The 25,365-nt window shown below is 37.5% G+C and overlaps 1 protein-coding gene and 1 pseudogene across 1 annotated transcript in view; one reads left to right on the top strand and one right to left on the bottom strand.

Annotated features, from left to right (window-relative positions):
• The window catches only part of LOC149262541 (mitogen-activated protein kinase kinase kinase NPK1-like), a 65,022-nt gene extending 41,784 nt beyond the window's left edge, over positions 1-23,238 (bottom strand). Inside the window, exons 1-8 of the mRNA XM_089424887.1 lie at positions 22,891-23,238; positions 22,732-22,773; positions 22,528-22,593; positions 21,896-22,006; positions 21,566-21,646; positions 21,368-21,445; positions 20,966-21,048; positions 20,498-20,579 (exon numbers count right to left, since the gene is read on the bottom strand). Coding sequence (XP_089281013.1) covers positions 20,498-20,579; positions 20,966-21,048; positions 21,368-21,445; positions 21,566-21,646; positions 21,896-22,006; positions 22,528-22,593; positions 22,732-22,773; positions 22,891-23,103 — 756 coding nt within the window. The 5' untranslated portion in view covers positions 23,104-23,238. The remainder of the gene's footprint in view (positions 1-20,497; positions 20,580-20,965; positions 21,049-21,367; positions 21,446-21,565; positions 21,647-21,895; positions 22,007-22,527; positions 22,594-22,731; positions 22,774-22,890) is intronic.
• Positions 12,832-14,278, top strand: LOC149262542 (tobamovirus multiplication protein 1-like; annotated as a pseudogene).
• Positions 23,239-25,365: the final 2,127 nt, after the last annotated feature.

The raw sequence follows: 25,365 nt of genomic DNA, 5'->3' as shown, positions 1-25,365 counted from the left end.
GACCTCAACCCTCTCAACCTCCCCACACACACCTACCCAAACTCAACTTCAAACCTCTCCAAGCTCGTAACACACTCTCGACCTCAACCCTAAGTAAATCTTGGCCCTTCACTTCAGCGCTCCACATGCAAAATTCATGCTCGCTCAAACTTCTAGTTGCACACTTTCCTTCCCCCTTTAGTCTTGAGTCTCTCACTCCTCTTGAAAAGTTCACTCTCCTAATGAAATCAATGTCTCTTCCACCTCTCGCTTAGGCTTCTTTGCAATTTCTCATTAAACTGGATCTCAAACCCTAGATCCCCTACTTGATGAATGGCTAGGATTAGATCCTAAGCCTCACTTGAAATCAACAAAAGAGACTCGATCTAACTCACTAAAGCAAATTAATTTACTTTTCATTAGAAAACCTTAGCCTAATAGCCAACATTAATTAATAAATTAATCAATGTGCTTTTCCTAAATTAGACTTAGGAAGGAGATCATAAAAGTCGTTTACTCAACATGAGCAAGTACCTAAAGAGGCTTTTGGACATCCTCTTCATGCTTAACACCAGGCCTATAAGGAAGCACTTGTCTAAGTTATCATTATCAACAGCCAAGTGAAAGTACAAGGACCACTCCTATGAAATGAGGCATTAGCTTATCTAATATATAAATTCTAGCACCTTGACAAATAAACCTATAATGCCAATACAAGAATCAACTCATTGTTTAGAACACACAACCCTAGGGCCAAGAAGAGAATGTCAAACACAAGGAAAAACCAAGAGGGGGACACAACATATCCTAGTGTTGTCATTGTTTCCTCTAGAAGAGGAAGAGGATGGAAAATCTCCCACCAAAATTGCAATCTCGATATTTGTGTCTCTCTTAATGTATGAGGTCAAAGAAAGGAAGTTCTTAATAAATGGCTTGCTAAAGGCATTGGACAGTGGTATGTTATGACACCTAGATGGCTCTAAATATTGTTGTATTGTGAGATTTTATCAATAGCTATTACAATCAATCTAGCAACTCCTTGGTAATGGATCATTACAACGTACATTATCTAGGTGTATTTATACTTGGAAAGAGAGTAAGTTGCAATCAGTGTTTTAAAAATCGGTCGAGTCGGCTCGGATTCAGCCGAGCCATGCCCCTGATCGGTCTGACTAGAGAGAAAAACCGGTCTGGTGGCCGGTTTGTTATCGAACCGACCGAGTCGGTCACCGACTCGATCGGTTCGATAACAAACCAGCCGACTCGGCGAAGCCCGAGTTAAACCGATCAATTGACCGACTCGGCCGGTTCGGTAACAAACGCTGACTTGACCGAGCCCGAGTTAAACCAATTGGTTTGGCCAGCGACACCCAAACACGCCCAGCGATGCCTTTTGGGGGGGGGGGAACGGACCCAAACTTGATTCTAATTTGGTTTTAGGTTATCTTTAAGGCCATTTACCTCTCCCAAGCCGATAAAAGCTACCCAACCCCCTCACAACTATCTCATTGCTTTTGTGTGAGAATTTGAGAGGAGTTGTGAAGAGTTGTGGAGTTTGTTTTTAGAGCAACAGTGAGGAATCTTGGGCAATCATTGGAGCAGCAGTGAGGAGCTTCTTGGGTAGCCATTGGAGCAGCATTAAAGAGTTGATTTGTTGGAGTAGCATTGAGGAGGTGGTTTGTGCCTAGATGTATTTCTTTTCACTATTAAAATCTATTTTTGCTTCTTTTTTTGTGCAAATTTGGAAATTGAAAAGAGTCTTTGTTGTAAAAGAAATGAACATTGAAGCACTGTTTTTTTCTTTACATTTTCAGATTTTTTTTCCTTTCATTTCCAAGTCCAAATATCAAAAAATGGCTCCTGGAATGAAAGATGTTGCTTTGACATATGCTGAAATGATTGACAATCAAATGCATTGCAAATTTTGTCATAGAAAAATTAAGGGGGGTGGAGGGGGCATTCATAGGCTGAAACAACACTTGGCTAGTGTTAGAGGCCAAATTACTCCATGTGAAGCACCATCAGCACAAATTGGGGAGATTAGGAAGGAGTTGCTAGATAACTTTGAGAAGTTTGAGCAAGAAAAAGTTAGGCAAAAAGAAATAGAGGCTGAAATTGGGAGGAAGAGGAGTATACAACAAATGATGGCTGCCAACCCCAATTTTGATTATGAGGGCTCTTCATCTATCCCTTGCACTGATGCATCCAACCCCTTTCACTATGTTCCTCCCTCTTTGGAGTCTATTCAAGAAAAGGGTAAGGGTAAAATGAAAAAGAAGGATGATATCAAAAGTTATTTCACCCACCTCTCCCTTTGATAGTGCACATGGTCCTCCAGCTAATAGAAGTCATATGCAGCCCACTTTAGATGACCATTGGAAAAAGAATTGAGAGAGACTGCATGTGATTACATAGCTAGATGGTGGTATGATGTTGATATCCCCTTCAATGCTTCTCAATCACCATATTATGAACCTATGTTTGATGCCATATTTGCAGTTGGAAAGGGCTTCAAAGGCCCTACTATGCATGAGTTTAAGGGGATATCTTTTGCAAAAAGAAGTTTCCTCCATTGATGAATATTTGAAAGATTTCAAAAGCTCATGGGCAAAAACAAGATGTACCATCATGTCAGATGGATGGACTGATCAAAGGAACCGTACCATCATAAACTTTCTTATCTTTTGCCCACATGGAACCATGTTTCTAAAATCGGTTGATGCATCTAATAGGGTGAAAGATGCACACTTGTTGTTTCAGCGTTTGGATGAGATTGTTGAAGAGGTGGGGGTGGCTAATGTTGTTCAAATCATCACAGGTAATGACTCCAACATGTTCTTGTTGGTAAAATGTTAGAGGAAAAACACAAAACCATCTTTGGGACCCCATGTGCTGCACATTCCATAGACCTCATGCTTGAGGATATTGGCAAAATAGATTGGGTCAAGAACACTGTAGAGCATGCCAAAAGCATAACAAAAAAATATCTACAATCACTCATGGATTTTGACCCTAATGAGGAAACACACAGGGGGCATGGATATTATTAGGCTTGCCATCACTAGATTTGCAACTCATTTTTTGATATTGCAATCTATGCTTTCCTAACATAGAAACTTGCAAAAGGTGTTTTCCAGTGATGAATGGAATGAATGTCAATGGTCTCGCAAGCAGGATGGCAAAGATGTGAAAAAGAAAGTTAATGAAGAAATATTTTGAAAAAGGGCAACAGAGATTGTGAAGGTTGTTGAGCCATTGGTTAAGGTGTTGCGGTTGGTGGATGGGGAAAGATTGGCTATGGGCTTCATTTATGACGCTGTGGATCAAGCAAATGAGCAAATAAAGGCAGTATACAAGGATAGAGCGGCTAAGTATGGGCCCATTAGAGAAATCATTGATCAAAGATGGAACAATCAACTCCATTGCCCTATACATGCAGTTGGGTTTTTCTTGAACCTAATGTATCATTATAAAGCTTTGGAGGCAGGAGCTTTGACTGGGAAGGTTAGAGATGGATTGATTGATTGCATTGACCGCATGGTCCATAAGGAGAGTGATTAACTGGAGATACATCGACAGATCACTTGTTTCAGCAGAGCCACAAGTACCTTTGGCAAGAACCTAGCGAGGATTGCAAGGGAAGCAGATGAGCCAAGTAAACAAACAATTTCAATTTTCAAATTCTTATTTTGTTAAATTGTTTATAAATTGAAAGTCGGATATAATTTGTTGAGCTAACTCATTACACAACTATGTTTTATGCAGCACAATGGTGGGAGGCATTTGGTAGCCATTGTCCTCAATTGCAGAAGTTTGCAATCCGTATTTTGAGTCAAACTTGCAGTGCTACTAGGTGTGAGCGCAATTGGTCTGTCTTTGAGAGGATTCACACGAAGAAGAGAAACCATTTGGAACAAAAACAGTTAAATGATCTAGTTTATGTCCAATACAACCTCTGACTAAGACGCAACCAATTTTTGAACAAAAGACCTGATATAGATCCCATTGTGTTGGAAGGTATTGATCCAACATCAGATTGGGTAGTGGAGAGTCATCAGGCAGAGTTTGATTCTGACAAGGATATTGGTATTGATTTGGATTTATAGATAGAGCCATTACTTGAACATAATGTTCAGTTGAATGCAGATCCACTTGTATCGGGCCCAACCCCAAGTCCTCTAGTTGCAGGCACTTCTCCCATTCAGCCACGACAAAAGCGCGTATCTCGTCTATCTCAGCGTGCAACTATTGCGCCTGCTAGTGCTACTACTTCTACAGTTGCAGTTGGAGATGGTGATGAGGTGGAGGAGCCATGGGTTTCCCTGTCTGACTCTGATTCAGAGTCTAAGCCAGATGATGTTGGCTTCTCTAGCAGTAGCCAGTAGTACAGGTGACTAGTGATGTTTTACAGTTTACTTTTGTTGTAGAGTCCATTTAGAGCCTCCTTGGTTATGTGTTTTTGTTTTTCTCTATATCATGTATGTATTGGATAGTGCACTAGGTGCCATTTTGATATAATGGATATATTCATGAGCCTACTTTGATAATATGTTGTCTTCTCACTATATTCTAATGCTTTGTGTCTGGAAACATGAATGAAAATCTTTAAAATTATGTTTTTTCTTAAATAAATAAATAAATATTTAATGTATTTTTTACAACGACCGAGCCATTGAAATCAAACCTACTGAGTCAGAGTCGGAGTCGCAGCTGACCCTCGGTTGATTCTGAACCCGAGTCGAAGTTTTAAAACATTGACTCCTCATTTATTAATGGTGATTAGTTACATATGTGACATTTCAGACTTTGTGTCATGTCCCTTTTCTGCGTGATCACTGCAGGGAAACAATTGGCTTGATTAGGTTAAAATGTCATCAAGAGAATTGGGGGGACTTTATAAAGTCACATTATTATGTATTTACTTGCCAATGGATCACTTGCCCATGGTATTGGCACCCATGGAAAATTTACCCACGATATTGATATCAATGGAATACTTATCCATGGTATTGAGATGGCCAAAGATTATAAAATGGAGCTCAAGGTCATTCTTTAGGCACGTACAAATATCTGATGGATTGTTTACTTTAGCTCTTGGGGCTTGCTTGAGGGTTTATAACCCTGAGCATGGTATTGATACCCATGGTATTGGCACCCATGGAGTACTTACCCATGGTATTAAAACCCATGGTATTAATATCCATGGAATACTTACCCATGGTATTGGCATGGCCAAACATTATAAAATGGAGCTTAAGATCACTCTTTAAGCACGTAAGAATATCTGATGGATTGTTTACTTTGGTTCTTGGAGCTTGCTTGAGTGTTTAAAACCCCGAGCATGATGTTCTTCGATGGAGCAATTACCCACCCTAGTCGAATAAAATAACTAGTCTTCGGTGGTGAGAGACTCTACCCTAGCTAGTTTTTGTTAGGATATTCCGACACATAGGAAATAGTTAAGTACAACTTGGTCTAGTATAGAGTTAGGTAAAGTGTGTTTCTTTACTATGTACATTTTGTAACTTACAATCTGACGGTCACGATATGTAGTGATCCGACGGTTCATTCTCTCCTCGGTATTACCGACACTTGATCCGTGGCTTAACACCCGATTGGTCCATGATCTCTATTTAAAGAGCATGGAGGGTCATTTGTAGTGTAATCCGTCTATGAGAGAAGCATATGTAAATTTTCATTCTTTTATTAATAAATTGCCTGAAGTGGCCGCGTTGGCTCAGGCCGTGGATTGTTTCCCTCTTTGAGGGTTTTAACCACGTCAAAATACTGGTGTATTGATCTGTGATCTGTTTGTGAGCGGTGTCCTTTGGTGTTCTGTCTAAGGAACTTACCCTGTAAATTCCTACATGGTATCAGAGCTATTTGAGGGCCGCGTCTGTTGGTGATCCAAATCTGAAGTCAGTAGAACTGCATCCGACTACCGTTTCCTAGATCTACTGTTTCTGACTGCTTTCGGGCCGAGAGGACTGCTCTGTTGTGTTGGGAGCATCTGTTCCAGTGAGAAACCCCTTTCGTTTCACGCGAAAAGGTTTCCAGTAGCCCTAGCTGCGTCATTTTTAAGATCTGGAGGTATACACTGTTTATTTGCAGTTTACAGTTATTTTCTCTCTGTTTATTTCGGTTTTCGGTTTATTTAGCTTTTTTTTATTACCGGATCGATACCTTTCATTTCTGCGTATGCTCTTTGCCCTGCGACTCTGTGCGATCTGGGCAAATCAAAAACAGAAAGGAAGGATTTTTCTCGTGTATGCTCTTTTCCGCTGCGCCTTAGTGTGATCTCGGAAAATCGGAAACATTGAGGAAAATATTTAGTTTCCGGCTAAAGCTAACTTCGAGCCACAAGGTTTGTTTTTGAAAATATTTAGTTTCCGGCTAAAGCTAACTTCGAGCCGCAAGGTTCGTTTTTTTTGTATGTCCGTGTTGGGTTTTGTGTTTTTTGTTTTGTAGGGAAAAAGAGCTTTCTCAAAGCAAGCACGCAACCCAAAGCATCAACCCCCCCCCCCCTCTCTCTCTCTCTCTCTCTCTCTCTCTCAAACTTTTTGTATAGTTCACTTGGTGCAAAGCTAATTTATGAGAGTAGAGGTCTTGGGTTCAAATCTCCATTTTGTGGGGGCGGATTTTTTCATTTCCGCACATTCCCGCACTTCGTCGGCGACTTCATCAAATTTTCTTCAAAAAGCCATAACTTCTTCATCCGGAAGCCGTTTTCAGAACCATTTTTTTGAAACAGCCTAATTTTTCGAGATCTTTCCATTGAAACACTTAGTTTCAGCATCTATAGCTTCAGTTTTTTTTTAAATGGAAAGTCCATGCCAAGTTATTCTTGACAGCACCAACTACTTCCAATGGTGGTCCTACATTGTGGATTTACTTAGAGTAAAGGTCTTTACAGAATAGCCACAAGCAAAGAGACCAAACCGAAAGATGAAGACAAGGCAGCTAAATGGGAAAATAGGCAAGACCAAGCACGTGGGTTGATAGGCATGTCTATTTCTCCAGATCTTAGATTCCATATTGCAGAACTTGATACTCCTGATGAAGCACTACAACAGATTACTAAAGTCTTTGGAATTAAAAATGAACTTAAAGCCCATCAACTTGAAAATGAATTGCTTACATTGGACCCCAATAATTTTTCTTGCACTGAAGATTTTTTGTCCAAATTCAAGACCCTTAGACTTCTCTTGGAAGGTGTTAAGGTTAAGAAAGAAGATAGTAGCCTTATCTACTCCATTCTTACTAAGTTGGGACCAGCCTATTCTGTGTTTGTTTCCACCTTCCATTCTACAAGAGAAGCCTTCATTTCTCAAGGACAAACCTACAAGTCCCCTTCCTTTGATTCCTTTTGTGATTCTTTAATAAGAGAACAAGAAAAACTCTTACACCTTGGTCTTCTTCATCTTGGAAACTCTTTTAAGAAAGCGTTAGCCGCCCAGCAGTAACCAAATCCAAAGAATCCTAAGAAGTTGTATCCTAAAAAGAATGGTCCTAAACCAAACAAGGGTCCTAAGCAATTTCAGCCTCAAAATGAAAAATCATTTCAACAAAATGATAAGACAAATAAAAACAAAGAGAAGAAGGCTGATAGACATTGCAACTTTTGTAATCGAGATGGCCACTTAGAATCCAAATGCTTTAAGAAGATGGAAGCCTTGGAAGCAGCAATGAAGAAGCATAACATCCATTTGGAGCACTCTTCAACTTCAACTTCATCTTCAGGAATGGCACTTTCTGCATGTGGTTGTCAAGCATCTCGGTCTGGCTATGCATTAAATGTATCTTCTTCTTCTCATTCTCATGAGTGGCTCATTGATTCTGGAGCTTCTTATCACATGGCCAAAAACAAAGCCATGTTTTCTTCTTTAAATGATTGTAACACCAAAAATATATATGTTGGTGATGATAGATCTCTTAGTGTTGTAGGGATGGAACCGTTCATCTAGACAATGGTCAGTTTAATGATGTATTATGTGTTCCAACCTTATCCTGCAACCTTCTATCTGTATATCAGATAACCCATTCAGGTAAGGTAAAATCGTTGAATTTTCACCTCACGATGTTGTAATTAAGGACCTAAGAGATCCTAGACATATTTTAGCTACTGGCATTGTTGATGATTCTACAAGGTTGTATAAGTTTCACAACTTTGGGTCATCAAATCTTCCCTCAGTATTTGTTGCTCATAATGATGAAGTGAGCAAACTTTGGCATGAGCGATTTGGTCACTTAAACTATCGCTCTCTTCAGAATCTATGCAAAGAAAATATGGTGACAGGTCTTCCAATGGTATCTTGCAGAGATGGTGTTTGTTCCAGATGTGTACTCGGAAAACATCATCGGGACAGTTTTGAAAAACGTGCCTCTTGGCACGCCTCAACCCCTTTACAGCTCGTGCATAGTGATTTATGTGGTCCACTTCCAGTTGCTTCATTCTCTGGCTACAAGTATTTCTTAACTTTCATTGATGATTTTTCCAGACGCACTTGGGTATACTTCTTAAAACTCTTGGCCTTTCAGGCCTTTGTTGAAAAACAATCTGGACATCAAATTCTTAAGCTAAGATCTGATAATGGCGGAGAATATGTTAAAAACACATTCATCAACTTTTGCACTGAGAATGGAATTCAAATGCAACATACTGTTCCATATACTCCACAACAAAATGCTGTAGCTGAAAGGAAGAATCGCACCTTAAAGGAAATGGCTAATTGTATGCTTCAATCTAAAGGACTTAATCTTAATTATTGGGCAGAAGCAATTAACTGTGCAAATTACATAATAAATCGCACTCCTACTAAGGTTTTAAAGAACATCACTCCAGAAGAAGCATGGAGCTCAATCAAACCAGATGTAAGTCACTTTCGTGTCTTTGGAAGTGAAGCATGGGCCCATATTCCAAATGAGAAACATAAAGCTTTAGAACCTAAGAGTGAAAAATGTATTTTTGTTGGATATTCTGAAGATGTCAAAGGATATAGACTTATTCCACTTAAGTCCAAAAATGTTATCATTAGAAGAGATGTAAAGTTTGTTGAAAATATATCGGCTTGCGAGCCTAGTTCGGCGAATGTGCCACCTCTCCCTATCTCTTCTACTTTTGAAAATATTTCTTCTTTAGATGATGAAAGCGAGGATGAAACTCCTCCCCCACCTTCTCAGGATCCTCCTTCAGCTCCTCAGCTTCCAAAATGGGTCCGTCCTACTCGGGATGCAGCAGGTGATCTTGCCGGTGATCCTACAGATCAGCGACATACACGTTCTCAGTTTGATAGAGCCTCTTCTTTACTGGCTCAAGCTTCAGTGAATTATGATCCTGACACCTTTGCAGAAGCTTCAAGCCATCCAGATTGGGAAGCAGCTATGAATGAAGAATATCATTCATTATTGGCAAATGATACATGGGATCTTGTTCCTCTACCAAAGGGACGAAAACTTGTTAGATGCAAATGGGTTTACAGAACCAAGTATGGACCAGATGGGAAAGTTGATAAACATAAAGCTCGTCTTGTTGCTAAGGGTTTTTCACAAGTTGAAGGCATTGACTACACTGAAACCTTCTCCCCTGTTGCCAAAATGAACTCTATCCGCCTTGTTCTTTCCCTTGCTGCTTCTTTCAAATGGGAAGTCCATCAGATGGATGTTAAATATGCCTTCTTGCATGGGGACTTGCATGAAGAAATCTATATGGAACAACCTATTGGCTTTATACAAATAGACTCCAGCCTTGTATGTCGGCTTAAGAAATCCCTTTATGGTCTCAAGCAAGCTCCTCGCGCTTGGTATGCCAAAATGGATAACTTTCTTTTATAAAATGGCTTCTCTAGGTGTCATTCTGACAATACTGTCTACACCAAGAAAGTGGGCAAGTCTCTTATCATTCTTGTTCTTTATGTTGATGATCTTATCCTGACTGGTAGTGATCCAAACCTTATAAACCATGTGAAGTCTAGCCTTAAAAGGAAGTTTGAAATGACAGACTTAGGACACTTACATTATTTTCTCGGTCTTCAAGTCTTGTAATCCAAGGAAGGTATTTCCCTTTCTCAGTCCAAGTATGCCTGTGATATTCTACGCCACTTTCACATGGAAGACTGTAAGCCAGCCCCATCTCCCTTTCAGTCTGGAGTCAAACTTTCAGTCACTTGTACTTCTCCTGAAGTTGATGCTACCTTATACCGTCAACTTGTAGGAAAACTTTTGTATCTAACCCATACTCGTCCTGACCTTTCCTTTGTCGTTGGCCTTGTTGCTCGGTTTATGCAAAACCCACGTGAAAGTCATTGGAAAGCAGCTAAAAGAATACTTCGTTATGTTCGAGGTACAGTTCAGTTTGGAATTCATTACAGTGCCGAAGCAACTCCTCTATTGGTTGGTTTCACTGATTCCGATTGGGCTAGTGACCCTAATGATCGGAAGTCTACTGCAGGTTATGTGTTCACTCTTGGTTCAGGACCTATTACATGGGCTTGCAAGAAACAAGGTGCCATTTCTCTTTCTTCAGCAGAAGCAGAGTATCGTGGTGCCGTAGAAGCTAGTAAGGAAGCCTTGTGGCTTTGTCAGATCCTATCAGAGTTTGGCTTTCAGCAGCAGCATCCGACTACACTTTGGTGTGATAATCAAAGTGTCATTCAGCTATGCAAAGATCCAGTCCAACATCAGCGCAGCAAACACATTGAACTGCACATGCACTTCATCAAAAAGCTCATTCACAACCATGTTCTTGAAGTGCAATATTGTTCAACAGATGATCAAGTTGCAGACATCTTTACAAAGGCTCTCACAGAGGCGAAGTTCACTAAACTTCGATTTATGGTTGGAGTTCAGGAAGTTGTCACTAAGGGGGGATAGGCTCTAGTGCCTCCTTCCTTCTCCTATTGTGTCATATTTGTAAATCCTTCAATCCTATCCCAAGTTGTTCTTAAGGGGGGATGTTAGGATATTCCGACACATAGGCTCTAGTGCCTCCTTCCTTCTCCTATTGTGTCATATTTGTAAATCCTTCAATCCTATCCCAAGTTGTTCTTAAGGGGGGATGTTAGGATATTCCGACACATAGGAAATAGTTAAGTACAACTTGGTCTGGTATAGACTTAGGTATAGAGTTAGGTAAAGTGTGTTTCTTTACTATGTACATTTTGTAACTTACAATCCGACGGTGACAATATGTAGTGATCCGACGGTTCATTCCCTCCTCGGTATTACCGACACTTGATCCGTGGCTTAACACCCGATTGGTCCATGATCTCTATTTAAAGAGCATGGAGGGTCATTTGTAGTGTAATCCGTCTATGAGAGAAGCATATGTAAATTTTCATTCTTTTATTAATAAATTCCCTGAAGTGGCCGCATTGGCTCAGGCCGTGGACTGTTTCCCTCTTTGAGGGTTTTAACCACGTCAAAATACTGGTGTATTGATCTGTGATCTGTTTGTGAGCGGTGTCCTTTGGTGTTCTGTCTGAGGAACTTACCCTGTAAATTCCTACAGTTTTGAAGGAGGAATCACTCAAAACCATCACAAGTCAATTTGTGGATTTAATCTTAATAGGTATACGAAGGAGCCATCCAGATTTCTCATTAGGGCATCAAAGAATTGATTAGAGAGGTCATTGTCATCCATTTATAACTTCAACCATTTGTGCCATCTTGCTAGCCTCTTAACAGGTTCTCACGTATATTCAGATCCATATTTAATATAATAAGGTTGAGTGTGTTGATTGTGCTTATTGTCAAATGAGGTTTCATGTTACATTGTATGCAAAATGTTCAAAGAAATGTCCTTACATTAATAATTAGCAGAAGATCATTACCGATGTCATTTTTGCAAAGTGTTGGTTAAAAATATCTTGATGGTAATGTAAAGATTATTGCAAAATCTAGTTAGGACATTATAATGGTATCAAAGCATTGTGCTTCCTACCAGCTTGAGAGTTTTCTTGTCAAAATTGTCATAGCCAACGAATATTATTATGGGGCACATTCGATCATAAGTCCACTCCACTTATGATTGAAAGTTCCAAAACCCTAGGTTGGATGAGAAGCAGGGGTTGTAGCAGCGAGTTATGTGGAAACCAAATCCTGTAAGTAAATTGATCGATAATATAAAGGGCCAAGTCGTTGTGTCTGTCAATTCAAATTGGACCTAACTAAGTAAGTTGGGCCATGCTGAGATATATCCTCGCAGATAAACATATCTAGGGTCGTCAATCTATAAACATAAGACCCATTTGTATGCGGGGTTGAGTTTGATAATTGACAGTCCAACCAACGGTAGCCGATTTCCTCGTGAAGTCGATTGCTATAGCCACAAATTACCTAAAGAGCCTTACAACGCAGCTCACAACGCCCTAAAACCGCAAGTTTCTCCTATTTTTTCATCCATTTCAAGAGATTGTCAATACGCACCTCTAGAAGTTATGGCGTTGCCATTATAAAAATATCAGAAGACAAGTAGTGAGTAATTATTATTTCCTCTCGACCCATAAACAACATTCTAAGTTCCATTAAATAAGTCAGCTACATTGTCAATTCGTTTTTGTTGGTCCATCAACTACATCCTCAAAGCACAAGCAACAGTACCCATCGCCAGCTACCTGGTACTGTTATAGGGCACAGTGGATGGGCCCCACTGGGAAGATCCCGAGAACCATTCACTGCAGAGTTACGAAATACTAGTGGTGCATGCCAACTATGGGGTGGTTCTTAGCCAACTCCTGCATAACCTTTGCATCGGTCAAGTTCGTCGTCTGGGAACAGAGAAAGCAACAAAAGTAGAGAAGAAAGATTGGCCACAGGAATCGAACCGAGGACCTCCTGTCGCATCTTCAGATACAACTTATTCACATTCAATTATGAGTTCTAGAATATGGTTGGACAATGCAAATGGTTTTCCATCTCATGGACATTATTGTGAATGGAGTACAGACTTTTGCCTTCGGATTTCATAGACAAATGTTTTCTTTTGAACCAAGGGTTTTTTCAATTGTATTACTAGATCTTCCTAGAATACTATTATTTTCAACATATACATTATTTGTCCTATTTTAGGCTGAGATATACCATCAGGCACGAAGCTTATTGACTAAACAAAATCAGCCAACCTTTTTTATTATAAATGTTGTTTATTTTATTCAAATTTGCATTTGGGTATACCTTTGGATTGATGACAGTAATGTTGCAGAGGCAATTATTATTTCCTCTTGACCCATAAACAACATTCTGAGTTCTGTTAAGTAAGCTATGCTGTCGTTTCGTTTTTGCTAGTCCATCAACTACATCCTCAGAGCGCAGGCAACAATACCCATTGCCAGTGACTTGGCACTTTTATATAGCACAATGGATAGTTCCCACTGGGAAGATCCCGAGAACCATTCACTGCAAAGTTACGAAAGACCAATGGTGTGCACCAACTATGGGGTGGTTCTTGGCCAACTCCTGCATCACCTTTGCATCGATCAAGTCCATCGTTTGGGAACAAACAAAGCAACAAGAGTAGAGAAGCAAGATCGGCCACAAGAATCGAATCGAGGACCTCTTGTCGCATCTTCAAATACAAATTATTCACATTCAATTATGAGTTCTAGAATATGGCTGGACAATGCAAAAGATTTTCCATCTCATGAACTTTATTATGAATGGAGTACGAATTGTTGTCTTTGGATTTCATAAACACGCGTTTGCTTTTGAACAAAGGGTTTTTGCAACAATACTACTAGATCTTCCTAGAATACTATTATTTTCAACCTATTTTGGGCTAAGATATACCATCAGGCACGAAGCTTATCGACTAAAAAACAAAAACAATACAAACAACAAACAAACAAACAAAAAATCGGCCAACCTATTTTATTATAAATGGTGTAGTTTATTTTATTCAGATTTGCATTTGGATATACCTTTGGATTCATGACAATAATGTTGTGGAGGCAATTGCAAGATTGTTTGTTGCAGTTATATCATTTTTTGCAACATTGGGTTTCCTACTATATGGAGGAAGGTTATTTTTAATGTTGAGGCCGTTTCCAATTGAGTCTAGAGGGTGCAGAAAGAAGTAGCATGAGGTTGTGAGACAGTTATATGCTTCACGTGCTTTTTGATAAAGTTCTTTTTGGTTGCGCTTTCTGCTTTTGATACAGATGCCAATCTAGTTGTGATGTACCACCCAATTCTGAATTTCATTTACTATATGCTAGTATAAATTATTCCCTCAACACTAGTCCTTTTCATCCTCTATAAGTTGCCCCTGAAAAGGATGTCAAGTCAATACCATCCAATTCAATGAGTGTGATCAACTATTGAAGAACACAAACTCACTGAAGAGAATGATTTGGGATCAAAGTGTCTTCTTTTATTATATTCATTTGTTATATTATTTTATGTGCCAAGTATCGAGAATGAATGAGAAGCATTTGCATCACATTGAGGTTGATGCAACATCTCTTTAGCATTTTTTTTGACAAATTGTTCAAATATCGACAAACATTTCCAACATAGACATTGTTAGCTCAAAGAACATGAAGAGAGATTAAAGTATTCAAGAAAAACAAGTGAAATGTTCGTAGTCAAAGATGAAAGCAAAATAATTTAGTTTCTTCCACTCTACCACTATTTCTCTCTGACAGGCATTGCTCCTCCACTGTTGATAATGGCTCTTTGCCATCTCCAAACTTGAAAAGCAAGGAGACAAAGAAAAGGCCCAAATTAATTTGCACGGGAATGTGAATGCTAGCAACTGGGCAAACTGGAAATGATCTAGTGTTAATCTCAAACAACATGAGGAGATCGAATGACGCAAGGTATTACCAAACTAATGAGCAATTCTTGAGAACCCGACACGCGGCCAAGAGTTGGGTGTCGAGTCAAATCTTGCCAATGGTCCAAGTCACTCATTGAAGATCGAGCTACCAAATAGCGTACAGTATTCGTGTAACAACAACAATCATGTAGGAAAAGTCTAAGACAACTACATATAGGAAATTTGCATGCATGTGAACACCTCTAAAATAGTATGCGGAAGATCTATTGAGAATGGATGTAATCTTTGTATTTATTGAGTAAAGGGTTTCTTGTTTTGAATGTAGAAATAATTGGAATGATGTCTCTGTTGTAATAAGCAGCATTAAAAACTTCTAATGAACGTGGTAATCCCCAAAAAAATGGTGTGATAAGTGAGCTATGTGTCTAAAGGGTATATTATAATCTGATGAGGTTCAACAGTGGAAGGTAGATTACTTTTGATATCGAGTTTCAGTGCCTTGATGGAGTTTTTGCAGCACCTTTATAGAGCATGAGATCAACTTGGACAATTGTATCCATCCAAAGATGTCCTTCTTAGCTCATTGGAGGAGGTGACAAGGCAAATACAAATGGTGGTACAATCACCTTCTTAGTTGACTATAGTAGCTATGGTTCCAACAGTGACTAACTTGTGTGAGTACAGGCTATTAAGGCATAAAGATGGAGGGGTAAGGCTTGATGTTGCACATTGTCTGAGTGAAATTTTAAGGGTTACAGCTCCTAAAATCCCTTATAAGGGGAATATTGCGCGGGAAATAGTTCAACTGATTGTGGGAAGTTCTAGGGGCTAGATCAAATGGGAAGTCCATCTTTTGGCAAGAGGGCTAAGATTCTAAAATCAATGGCAGAGGCAAGGTCATGTGTTATTATGCTTGACAGTCATGTGTTATTATACTTGACTATGGTTATCAATCATGATCTCGTTTTACAACTATTTCATTACTTTATTGATGTTATTAGTAAAGGCCATGGCAAATCCATTCATGAGCACATGAGAATCATCACGGTTACAATTATTAATGAGTGTGATGAAAGTGATGTTATTTTCCATCCCATCATATCTTTATTATTGTTGTCCGGAAACAAAAGCAAGTCACTTCGACAATTGCTTATAACTTGGTACAGTATGATGTCAAACAACGTGAAGGGAAGATAAACCCTTACTTGCTTGATGAGGAGTTGGTAGGGTTCAAACCAGAGGAGATGGATGAGCCTTGTGTGGAAACTCAATCTTACATGGCAGCCACAACCCATGAGAAGGATAGTTGTATCACTTCACCAATCTCTTCTACAACACTTTCCAAAGAAAATCACCAAGAACATACTCAAGAAGAAATTAAACGTTAAAGAAGGCCTTCTAGAAATGAAGGAGAGAACCAAGATACTCAAAGTTATCATATTACAGCAAGACAATAAGCTTAAGTTCCTTGTAGGTCAGTTGCCAATCTTATCCGTGTTGGGAAACAATTAGAGTTTCTAATGAGGCAGCAAAAGAAGCCTACTCTAGAGCTACGGAGCAACCGTATTCAGGGCTACATCGACAAGGCTTGTAATACCATGAATCCACATTTGCATAATGGGGAGGTGAGTTGGTATGAGAAAAGAGGAGCCAAAACCTTCCAATTGCTTTTACAATAAGACCAAGATCATGAGATAGAGCTTCAGTATATAAGCATTCCAGTTGAAATCAAAGTGACACAACATCAACATGGTGGGAATATTCCTTGTGTTAGCATTTATACACAAGGTCTTTTCAGGGGTTGCTACAACTAAAGATTATGTAAGGCACATTCAAAGGGAGGTTATGGATACTTCCTATTTCAGAAGTCCATTTTAGATGGAAAGGAAGGAGATTATGAGTTGGTGTTCCACTAAGTTGATGTTTACAAGGAGGACACTTCTAGCCAAAGGTATAGCGCAGTAGGAGCCCTCAGATATTTGGGATGACAGAATCGCAAATGGGAAATGGGATCTGAATGGATCATGTCATCATGTGACAAAGCTTGATGAGGTGTTCAAGGTTAATTTAATGCAGCAACGGTTTCTCAAAATTAGTCAAGGTGAGATATTATGAGCAGTAGGATCAAATAGATCTTTTGATAAAGTGGTGGGGTGCGCTATTAGGTTTATGGAGAACATGGATGACATTGTTACAAATATTTGATCCAAGAGACCACCAGCATGTAGAGATTGTGTATTCCACTTGGGGATAGAACGTGACGAAAACTTGACTAAACTAGGGGGGTGAATCAGTTTAGCACATTCATGGACATTAATATTCTTTTTCTTTTAACTGATTAAATGAGCAATTTAATACATTATGAACAATAGATTTAATATGTGAACAACAAGAAATATGTGAACCTAAAACATCACATCAGCGCATAAAAGCATCACATATGAACACCATAAATAAGTGGAAACCCATGAAAGCAAAAAACCACGACTTTGTTATCATTATGTGGAAAGGCAAGCTCCTACTCCCTTATTACATCTGATTTTCTGTAGGTTCCAACCTACAAGAGGTTGCTACCTCAATTTTTCTGCAATCTACAACATGCAAAGAAGCTTCAACTCCCATAAGTTTTCTGCAGGCTAAAACCCACATGAGGCTCCTACCTCAACAGCATCCTACCTCAACAAACTCCAACCTATTATTTATCAAGTTGCAACTTGAAAGGAGACTACAATCCCCTGATACAAACAAGAAACAACAATGTGTTGGTTACTTGGTCTATGAATCTGCGTACCTCCATAACTATTCTTGCTTCTTCTCCTCAAATTTGCTCCACATCTGCTCTATATGTGCCAGGTAATAAACAATTCAAATCAGCTCACATACTCTCTAACCTTCATCTCTCCAACCTCACACAATTTTATAATTGAACTTTGATGGTTGTTAGTATTCCACACACATGAATCTAAAATGGCAAAACTTGTCTCTTTGCATTCCAAAGGTGTCTCTTCAATTCCAAAACTATTTAAACTCTTGAATATTAAAATACATAAAAAGAATTTCATCATATTCAAATGACATGCATTCATATTCTTCAACATAAATTTCAACATATTCAAATAACATGCATTAATATAGTCCATTATTAATGCAAGAGCTCCAAGAAAACCATGCCATCAATGACACCCATATGAAAGCAAGCTCCAACAAGCTATTCTCCTTCACCTCCAATACTTGCATCAACACAAGCACGTTGTCACCTCCTTTGAATTACAACTTCTTCATGTCTTTGCCTTAATCTTGCATCATGTCTTTGCCTTGCCTTTGCCTTGCATCACAAGAGTGTTCATGCCTTTTCCTTTGCCTAGCATCACAACAATCTTCTCAAACAAACCAATCTTCAAATCAACCTTACACAAAACATATGCAAGCATCAATCATCATCACAACATATATGTAAGCATAACTCAATGCACCTTTTTACACAATTGTGCAAGCATCAACTGTGCCATGGTATTTGTTGCTCCTTTATTCTGCCAAGCCATCAAAACATAATAGACATATTTTGTTGCTCCTGTTGTTCCTTTGCCATCACCCTTTACATCACATGTTTGTATTTCATTCTCATCAAGCATCAACAATATGCAAAGATACAAGTTGTAACTCAATCTTTTTGTCATGTGACATTGAATTATATTAATGTCATGGAGTAAAGTCACTTTATGAGGTTGTGACTTTAATAAAATCATTTTATGTTTTCAATGTGACTTTAGGGAGAAAAAGTACAAAGTGACTTTATGTTTTAAAAGTGATTTTTATTATTAAAGTGACTTTTATGTTTTAAAAGTGATTTTATGAAAGAAAAAGTGCACATGGTACAAAACATATTAAAGTGACTAAGAGTTCATTAAGTGAGGGGGACCACATGAGAGAGGGGGTCAAGTGGGGGACTTGATCTCATCCATTGATCTCATGGGCTGAGATTTAATCTCAACCCTTGATCACTAGGTTTAGGTTTTCCCTCTCTAATGAAAGACAAAAAGAGAAAAGGCAAGGGTTTCTCATTCATTCTCATGAGCACTAGAGAAGAGGAGAAAGAAGAGAAGAGAGGAGAAGGAGATTTGTTGAAGGAGAAGAGAATACACAGCGGCTAGGAGAGACCATTTGGCAACTTGAATCTGAAGGAAATGAAGCCTGCAATTCATGTCCCTTTTTTGAAGTGATCACTACCGGGGAAACAATTGATTGAATTAGATTAAAAGGTGGTTAGGAGAATAAGGGGGGAACTTTATAAAGTCACATTATTATTATGTATTTACTTGCCCACGATATTGGTACCCATGGATTACCTTCCCATTGCATTGGCACGCATGGAATACTTACCCATGGTAGTAGGTACCATGGTATTGATGTCCATGGAATACCTACCCATGGTATTGGGATGGCCAAAGATTATAAAAGGGAGTTACTCTTTACTTTGGCTCTCGGAGCTTGCTTGAGGGTTTATAACCCTCAACATGATCTTCGGTGGAGCAATTACCCACCCTAGTTAATTACAATGACCAACATAGGTCCATCTTAAGCACAGATATAACATGAGCCCAAAGAGATCAAATTTCTTTAGGTGCAAACTTATTTTAGAGTGCAAAAAACAATGTGCAATTTTTTATCGTTTAAATTGTATTTTTGAATGATATAGAAATTACATAAAATTTGTATTGAGACATTTTATCAACCCACATTATATAGGATTTTTTTGTTATTAATATATTTTTAAGTATACATCAATATTAATTCATATTAAAATATTTTGTTCATAACTCACATTGGATATTTTATTCTATACAACATTAAAATATTTTCTTTTAACATTTATTTCTATGTATAGATATATATGAAGTTGATATCACGTATTAAAATATTTTTGAAAGATACAAGGTTTAAACATCTTACTCACATATTTATTTTTACTTCTAATTACTTTACATTAAATTACATTAGGTAATATGGACAAATAATTAAATATGCATAGCATTTTTTTATTATAGCGGACATTACTTTTCTATTTAGATAATATTTTATTTTTATTTTAAGAGGGACGAACATACTTACACATCGCCTTCACACTGGGTTGTAGACTGAACCTCTCAACTCAACTAGTCTTTAGTGGTGAGAGACTCCAACCTAGCTAGTCTCGAAGGAGGAATCACTCAGATTCCTCATTGGGTAGATTTGTGATTTAATCTTAATAGGTATACAAAGGAGCCATCCAGGTTTCTCATTATGGCATCAACAAATTCAATGGAGAGGTTATTGTCAGCCATTTATATCTGCAGGCATTTGTGCCATCTTGCTGGTGTCTTAACAAGTTCTCATGCATATTCAGATTCATATTTAATATAATAAGGCTTAGTTTGTTGCTTGTGCTTATAGTCACACTAGGGTTTCATGTTAAATTGAATGCAATATGTTTGACGAAATGTCCTCACAGTAATAATTATCAGAAAATCATTGACAGTGTCATTTTTGCAAAGTGTTGGTGAAAAATGTCTCAATGGTAATTGTAAAGATTATTGCAAATCTAGTTGGGACATTACCCCTTGCACTACAACACTACACCAAAAACCAAAATATGTTACATGTAATTGTCAAGCATTTAATGTAGACTAATGCAAGTGATAACTTTTTTCTTTGATCAATCTTATAAAAATCCATTGCAACAAGAGAAGCCAACAAACTTCAAAGTACCTCTTGAAACTGTTGGCTCCAAGGGGGCTTGCCTGTTGCCATTTCAATAACAGTACAACCAACGCTCCATATATCAGCAGGCCTGAAGAAAACTTTTAAAAAGTTGAGCATTTCTCCTTGATAATTTGAATGCAAAGAGCAAAATATGTGTAGATAAAGAAGCACCCTCTCCAAAGAGCAAAATATGTGTGGATAAACAAGCACCCTCTGCGGAGAGTCAAAAATGACAATGCACTTGAACCGAGATAGGAAACTGAGAGGTTCAAGCTTATAATATGCAAGATCAAAAATTATCATGTCGTTGAAAATGAAAAACATTTTCAGACAAATCCATTAAAAAAACATCACAACTGAACCTATACCACCCCACTCTAAATCTCTGTGATATTTATTTATTGCATTTTGTGTGCACACATCATAATTTGAATGGGTTTTTGTAAGCTAAGGGAAATCAACAAAGAAACATACAAGCTATGCCCTGTTTGGCGAATGACTTCTGGTGCCATCCAATATGGAGTTCCTTTCATTGACTTGGCCCCTGTAATCGTGGCCTGCGCAACAGAAAAATATTGACAAACTGTGTAGCCATTTCATTTACACTAGCTTTTTAGGAGTCCATTCCATTCCACTTGAATTTTTCAAAAACTGCTGCAGTGAATATCATATTTCCAAATATTCTGAGCTCATACCCTACAAATCCCACACCCAAACAGAAATTCGATTCTATCGTGCATTAACCCTACAAAGGATCCAACAAGAATGTATAGGGATTCCAAATAGATCTATCAAAGAATCTGCTGCATGTAATTCTACCATCAATAGGCATTATTAATCAAAAAGAGTATACGTTACGTATTAAGTGTTCCATACCAGCTCAACAACTTTCTTGGACGCACCAAAGTCTGCTAATTTGATGCACCCTTTGTTGTCGACAAGAATGTTTGCACCCTGCACTTCAGAAAAAACCATTTGAAGAATTAGGAAATTGCCCAATAAGCAAGTTATGATGATTATAACTGACTGAGACTAATACATCGAAGGCATCCTACAAACACTACTTTATTTTACCTTAATGTCACGATGCATGATGCCATTCTTATGAAGATATTCCAGCCCCTGCAAGAGTTGTTTTGTGTACATCCTAATGACCTGTACAAAAATATGGAAATTGTGTGTAAACAAAGTTGAAAGCATTCCAGACAACCTATTGTAAAGTGGTTGCAAAAGATAACATGCTATCTTTAGTTCAAAATTTATCCACACTATGTCGTATATTAGTCTATCCGAAGCAAGGCTTAGTTTGCTGTACTAGAGTACCCTACTGCAAAGGGCTATAGAGGTTCAGTACAAAAGTTTCTAGTGCAATGCCCTGCTCACACCAAGAGAGAAAAAACTCACCGGCTCTGTAAAGGAGCCAAATTTGCCAAGAAGAGAAGCAATGGACCCACCAGGAACAAACTCCAAAAGAATGTTTAAAGCGTCATCCTCTCTGGCCGTGCCTAGATAACGCTGCCAGGACATCCCAATTCAGATAAATCCACAGAAGATACATAAAGCATTATTAGTTTTCGGCACAAACTAAGTCTACTTTTAAGAACATCACAAACTATGCTTTCTGGCAGGGGGATATAAGTCAATGAGGAAACGGTGCGTAGGAAAAATCAGATAAATCCACAGAAGATACATAAAGCATTATTAGTTTTCGGCACAAACTAAGTCTACTTTTAAGAACAACACAAACTATGCTTTCTGGCAGGGGGATATAAGTCAATGAGGAAATGGTGCGTAGGAAAAACTTATGCGCTATCTATATTTTTTAATACTTCCTTAGGAATCATTTGAGAAAGGAACAAACACATCCCTAGGAAATGCCCACTCTTAAACTTCTTAACTTTCCTCTCATAAACTCAAATGAGAAGCCAACTACACTAGACTTGGGTGAAACGATTCAAACAGTTCAACCCGTCGTTATTTTTCTCTGTATTTGTCAAATAAAATCGCAATTACAAATTTGTAATAAGGTCTTGTACCACTATATTGGGATGCGACAGATTGTGAAGAAGCTTGACCTCCTCCTCGAGCTCCTGAATTTGGGCCTGATGCGGTCCATTACACAAACAATCAACGACTAAAACAAAGCTGCAAGGAAAAAATATACTTTCTTGCATTTCGACCCCAGAAAAGCTGGGGAGGAGCGAACGGATCTGTACAATAAAGACATGCAAGATGCTTACCTGCGCCTTATCTCTTGATGAATTGTTGGCGGCAATCAAGACCTGCATCACCATAATCATTAAACCCTCGAATCTATATGAATTTTCTGCCTTAATCATATAAACCTTCGAAGCTGTTTACCCATACGAAAAGAAATCATTTTTAGTAAAAAAGAATACCTCTTTGATGGCCAAGAGCTCTCCAGAATCCAAATTCATACCCATGTAAACACGCCCATAAGCTCCACACCCAATGAGCTCGCCCTTCCTCCACCTGATCGCTGGAGGACTGCTGCTCTCCTTAGGCGTATCCCATGCAGACTCCATCTGGGGTTCGAATCCGAATCCCATGAAATCCAGAGATCGCCTTGCAGGACTTCCTTCTTCTGGCATTTCCACGCAGATATCAGCAGGGGAGGGCAGATCAGAATGCAGCGCTCCAATGTGGTGTTTTAAGCATTTGATTTAAACGGAGCGGGCGCGGAAGAGGTTTAACGCACTACATCATCTAAGGGCCAAGATTTAATCCCTCTTTTCGCATTTTATGAAGTTTGCATAGTAATTGAGGAGAAATTGAAGTTAAAATGATTTGCATGTGCCTCTTGGTTGCCCAATTTTTTTAACAAATAACAAATAATTTGTAAAATTGAAATGAAAATGATGAGCTTTATTTATAATAATAAAAAAAAAAATAATAAAAAAAAAAATATTTCTTACAAAAGTTAAATTGCAATTGGATTTAACTTTTTATTTTTAATATGAGATTAAAGTAGCGCTTTACTTTAATACTATGGTTATAAAAATCAGAATTGGTTTTCAAATCAGACTGATTGAATGGGATGGAATGAATTGATTTTTTCGTGCAAAAAAATATATTAAAGGAATTGAATATGTTTATGCTTATAAGGTTAGGGTAAAAATGTTGTAACAAAGGAAAGATAACAATATAAAAGGTGGAGAATGGGAGAGAAAATGTGTTGAGACTTGTAATAATTTCACACTTGTGTCGAATTTAGCTAAATCATTTTTCCAATCATGTTACTATGTTAAAATCTTATATACATATTGTATCAAAGCTATAACATGCAAGGTAATGAGGAGAAACATTACCATAGATGCACAAAAAAATGTAATTGCAGAGAGGAAATGACTAAAGTCAATGTGTGTTGATAATGAGATTAAACAAAGAGCATCTTTCACTCGAATGATCTACATTCCAGGATATTCTGCAATCAACATAAAAAGGGGGTTTGTTTTAAAATTTTAGCTATCTCTTTTTTTAAAATATAAATTAATTTGGAGCCATTAATTCCAGTTTTAAATTTAAATTTTGTCTAGCAAAGATTTGTTAGAATTGCAAATTTAAATTTTGTCTAGCAAAGATTTGTTAGAATTGCAAATTTATGTGGTGTAGTTTACACAATCCAAGTAAACTTTCATAACATTGTATATTGTATCCATTTACGCATTCAAAAATACAGTTTTAAAAATGAAAAGTTACACGTGTTATATGCATGTATAGAACCAATGTAGATCCATTTTGAAAAGGATTAAATCTCTTGAGGTGCATACTTTTTTACAACTTTGTACTCTAAAAAAAGTCTGATAGGCTATCTTTAGCCCTGTGGACTCTTTATTTCTTTCACATCTTATTTTTCCAAAAATAATTACGGTTTTTTTTCTTTCTTTCACATCTTATCTTTCCATAAGTAATTACGGTTGCCTTTGCAGAGCTCATGCGCGTCTCACAATAATGTAAGTTAATCGTAGTTAAGAAGTATTTGTGTCAAAGATGGTCATTCCTAAACAAAAAAAAACACTCAATAACGTCATGGTCATTCCTAAACAAAAAACACTCAATAACGTCTAAGGTTGAACACGATTTAGGGTAGGACTTCATCATAATTAGTTAAAGAAATTTTGTGAATTTCTATACAAAGTTGACCAAAAATTTAGATATTTTTTGTTATATATATATATATATATATATATAAAATGATTAGGTTATGCTATAGCTGCTGAAAATCAAAATTAAGCCCATTTAATTTTTCAATTAAACATTTTATATCATTCTACATAAAAAAATCTCTTAAACACCTAAAGGAAATTCTAGAATACTACTATGAAAATTCTAGAATATTTCATGGACCACCTAATAATTATTGATAACTAAATTAAAATTCTTAAAACCATTCTAAAATATACATGATTATCTAAATAATTAATTTATTTTTTTAATTAATGAAAAAATTGTTAAATTTCTCATCATGTAATAAAATGTCTATTTTTAATAAATATATTAATTTAATTTAATTGCTAAAGACTTTTTATTTCAACTTAAGGTGGATGAGGATTTGTTGAATTTTTTTTTTTAATTGAAGGCCTAGATTGATTCTCAAGGAAATATGCTCAACATGTGCTTACTCTTAATGATTATCATTAATAAATTTGTGCCACGTGACTCCCTGCCCACCAATTTCCTAAGGATTTGAGAATATTCCAATTCTAACAAGTTCCTTCGTGATAAGTTCATCATTGCTATTTATAACATTCGTTTATATATAAGATAATTTTATTTTGCAAAACGGTCCATTAATTTTAATAAATTTAAAAAATTATCAAGTTCCTCATTGCTATTTATAACATTCATTTATA

Source organism: Pinus tabuliformis, chromosome 6, assembly GCF_031772625.1.
Source record: "Pinus tabuliformis cultivar Carrire ecotype Pingquan chromosome 6, CPIR1, whole genome shotgun sequence".
In the NCBI taxonomy this organism is placed as follows: Eukaryota; Viridiplantae; Streptophyta; class Pinopsida; order Pinales; family Pinaceae; genus Pinus; species Pinus tabuliformis.
Note: the sequence above shows the minus strand (reverse complement) of the source record. Positions and strands in the feature narration are given on the sequence as shown.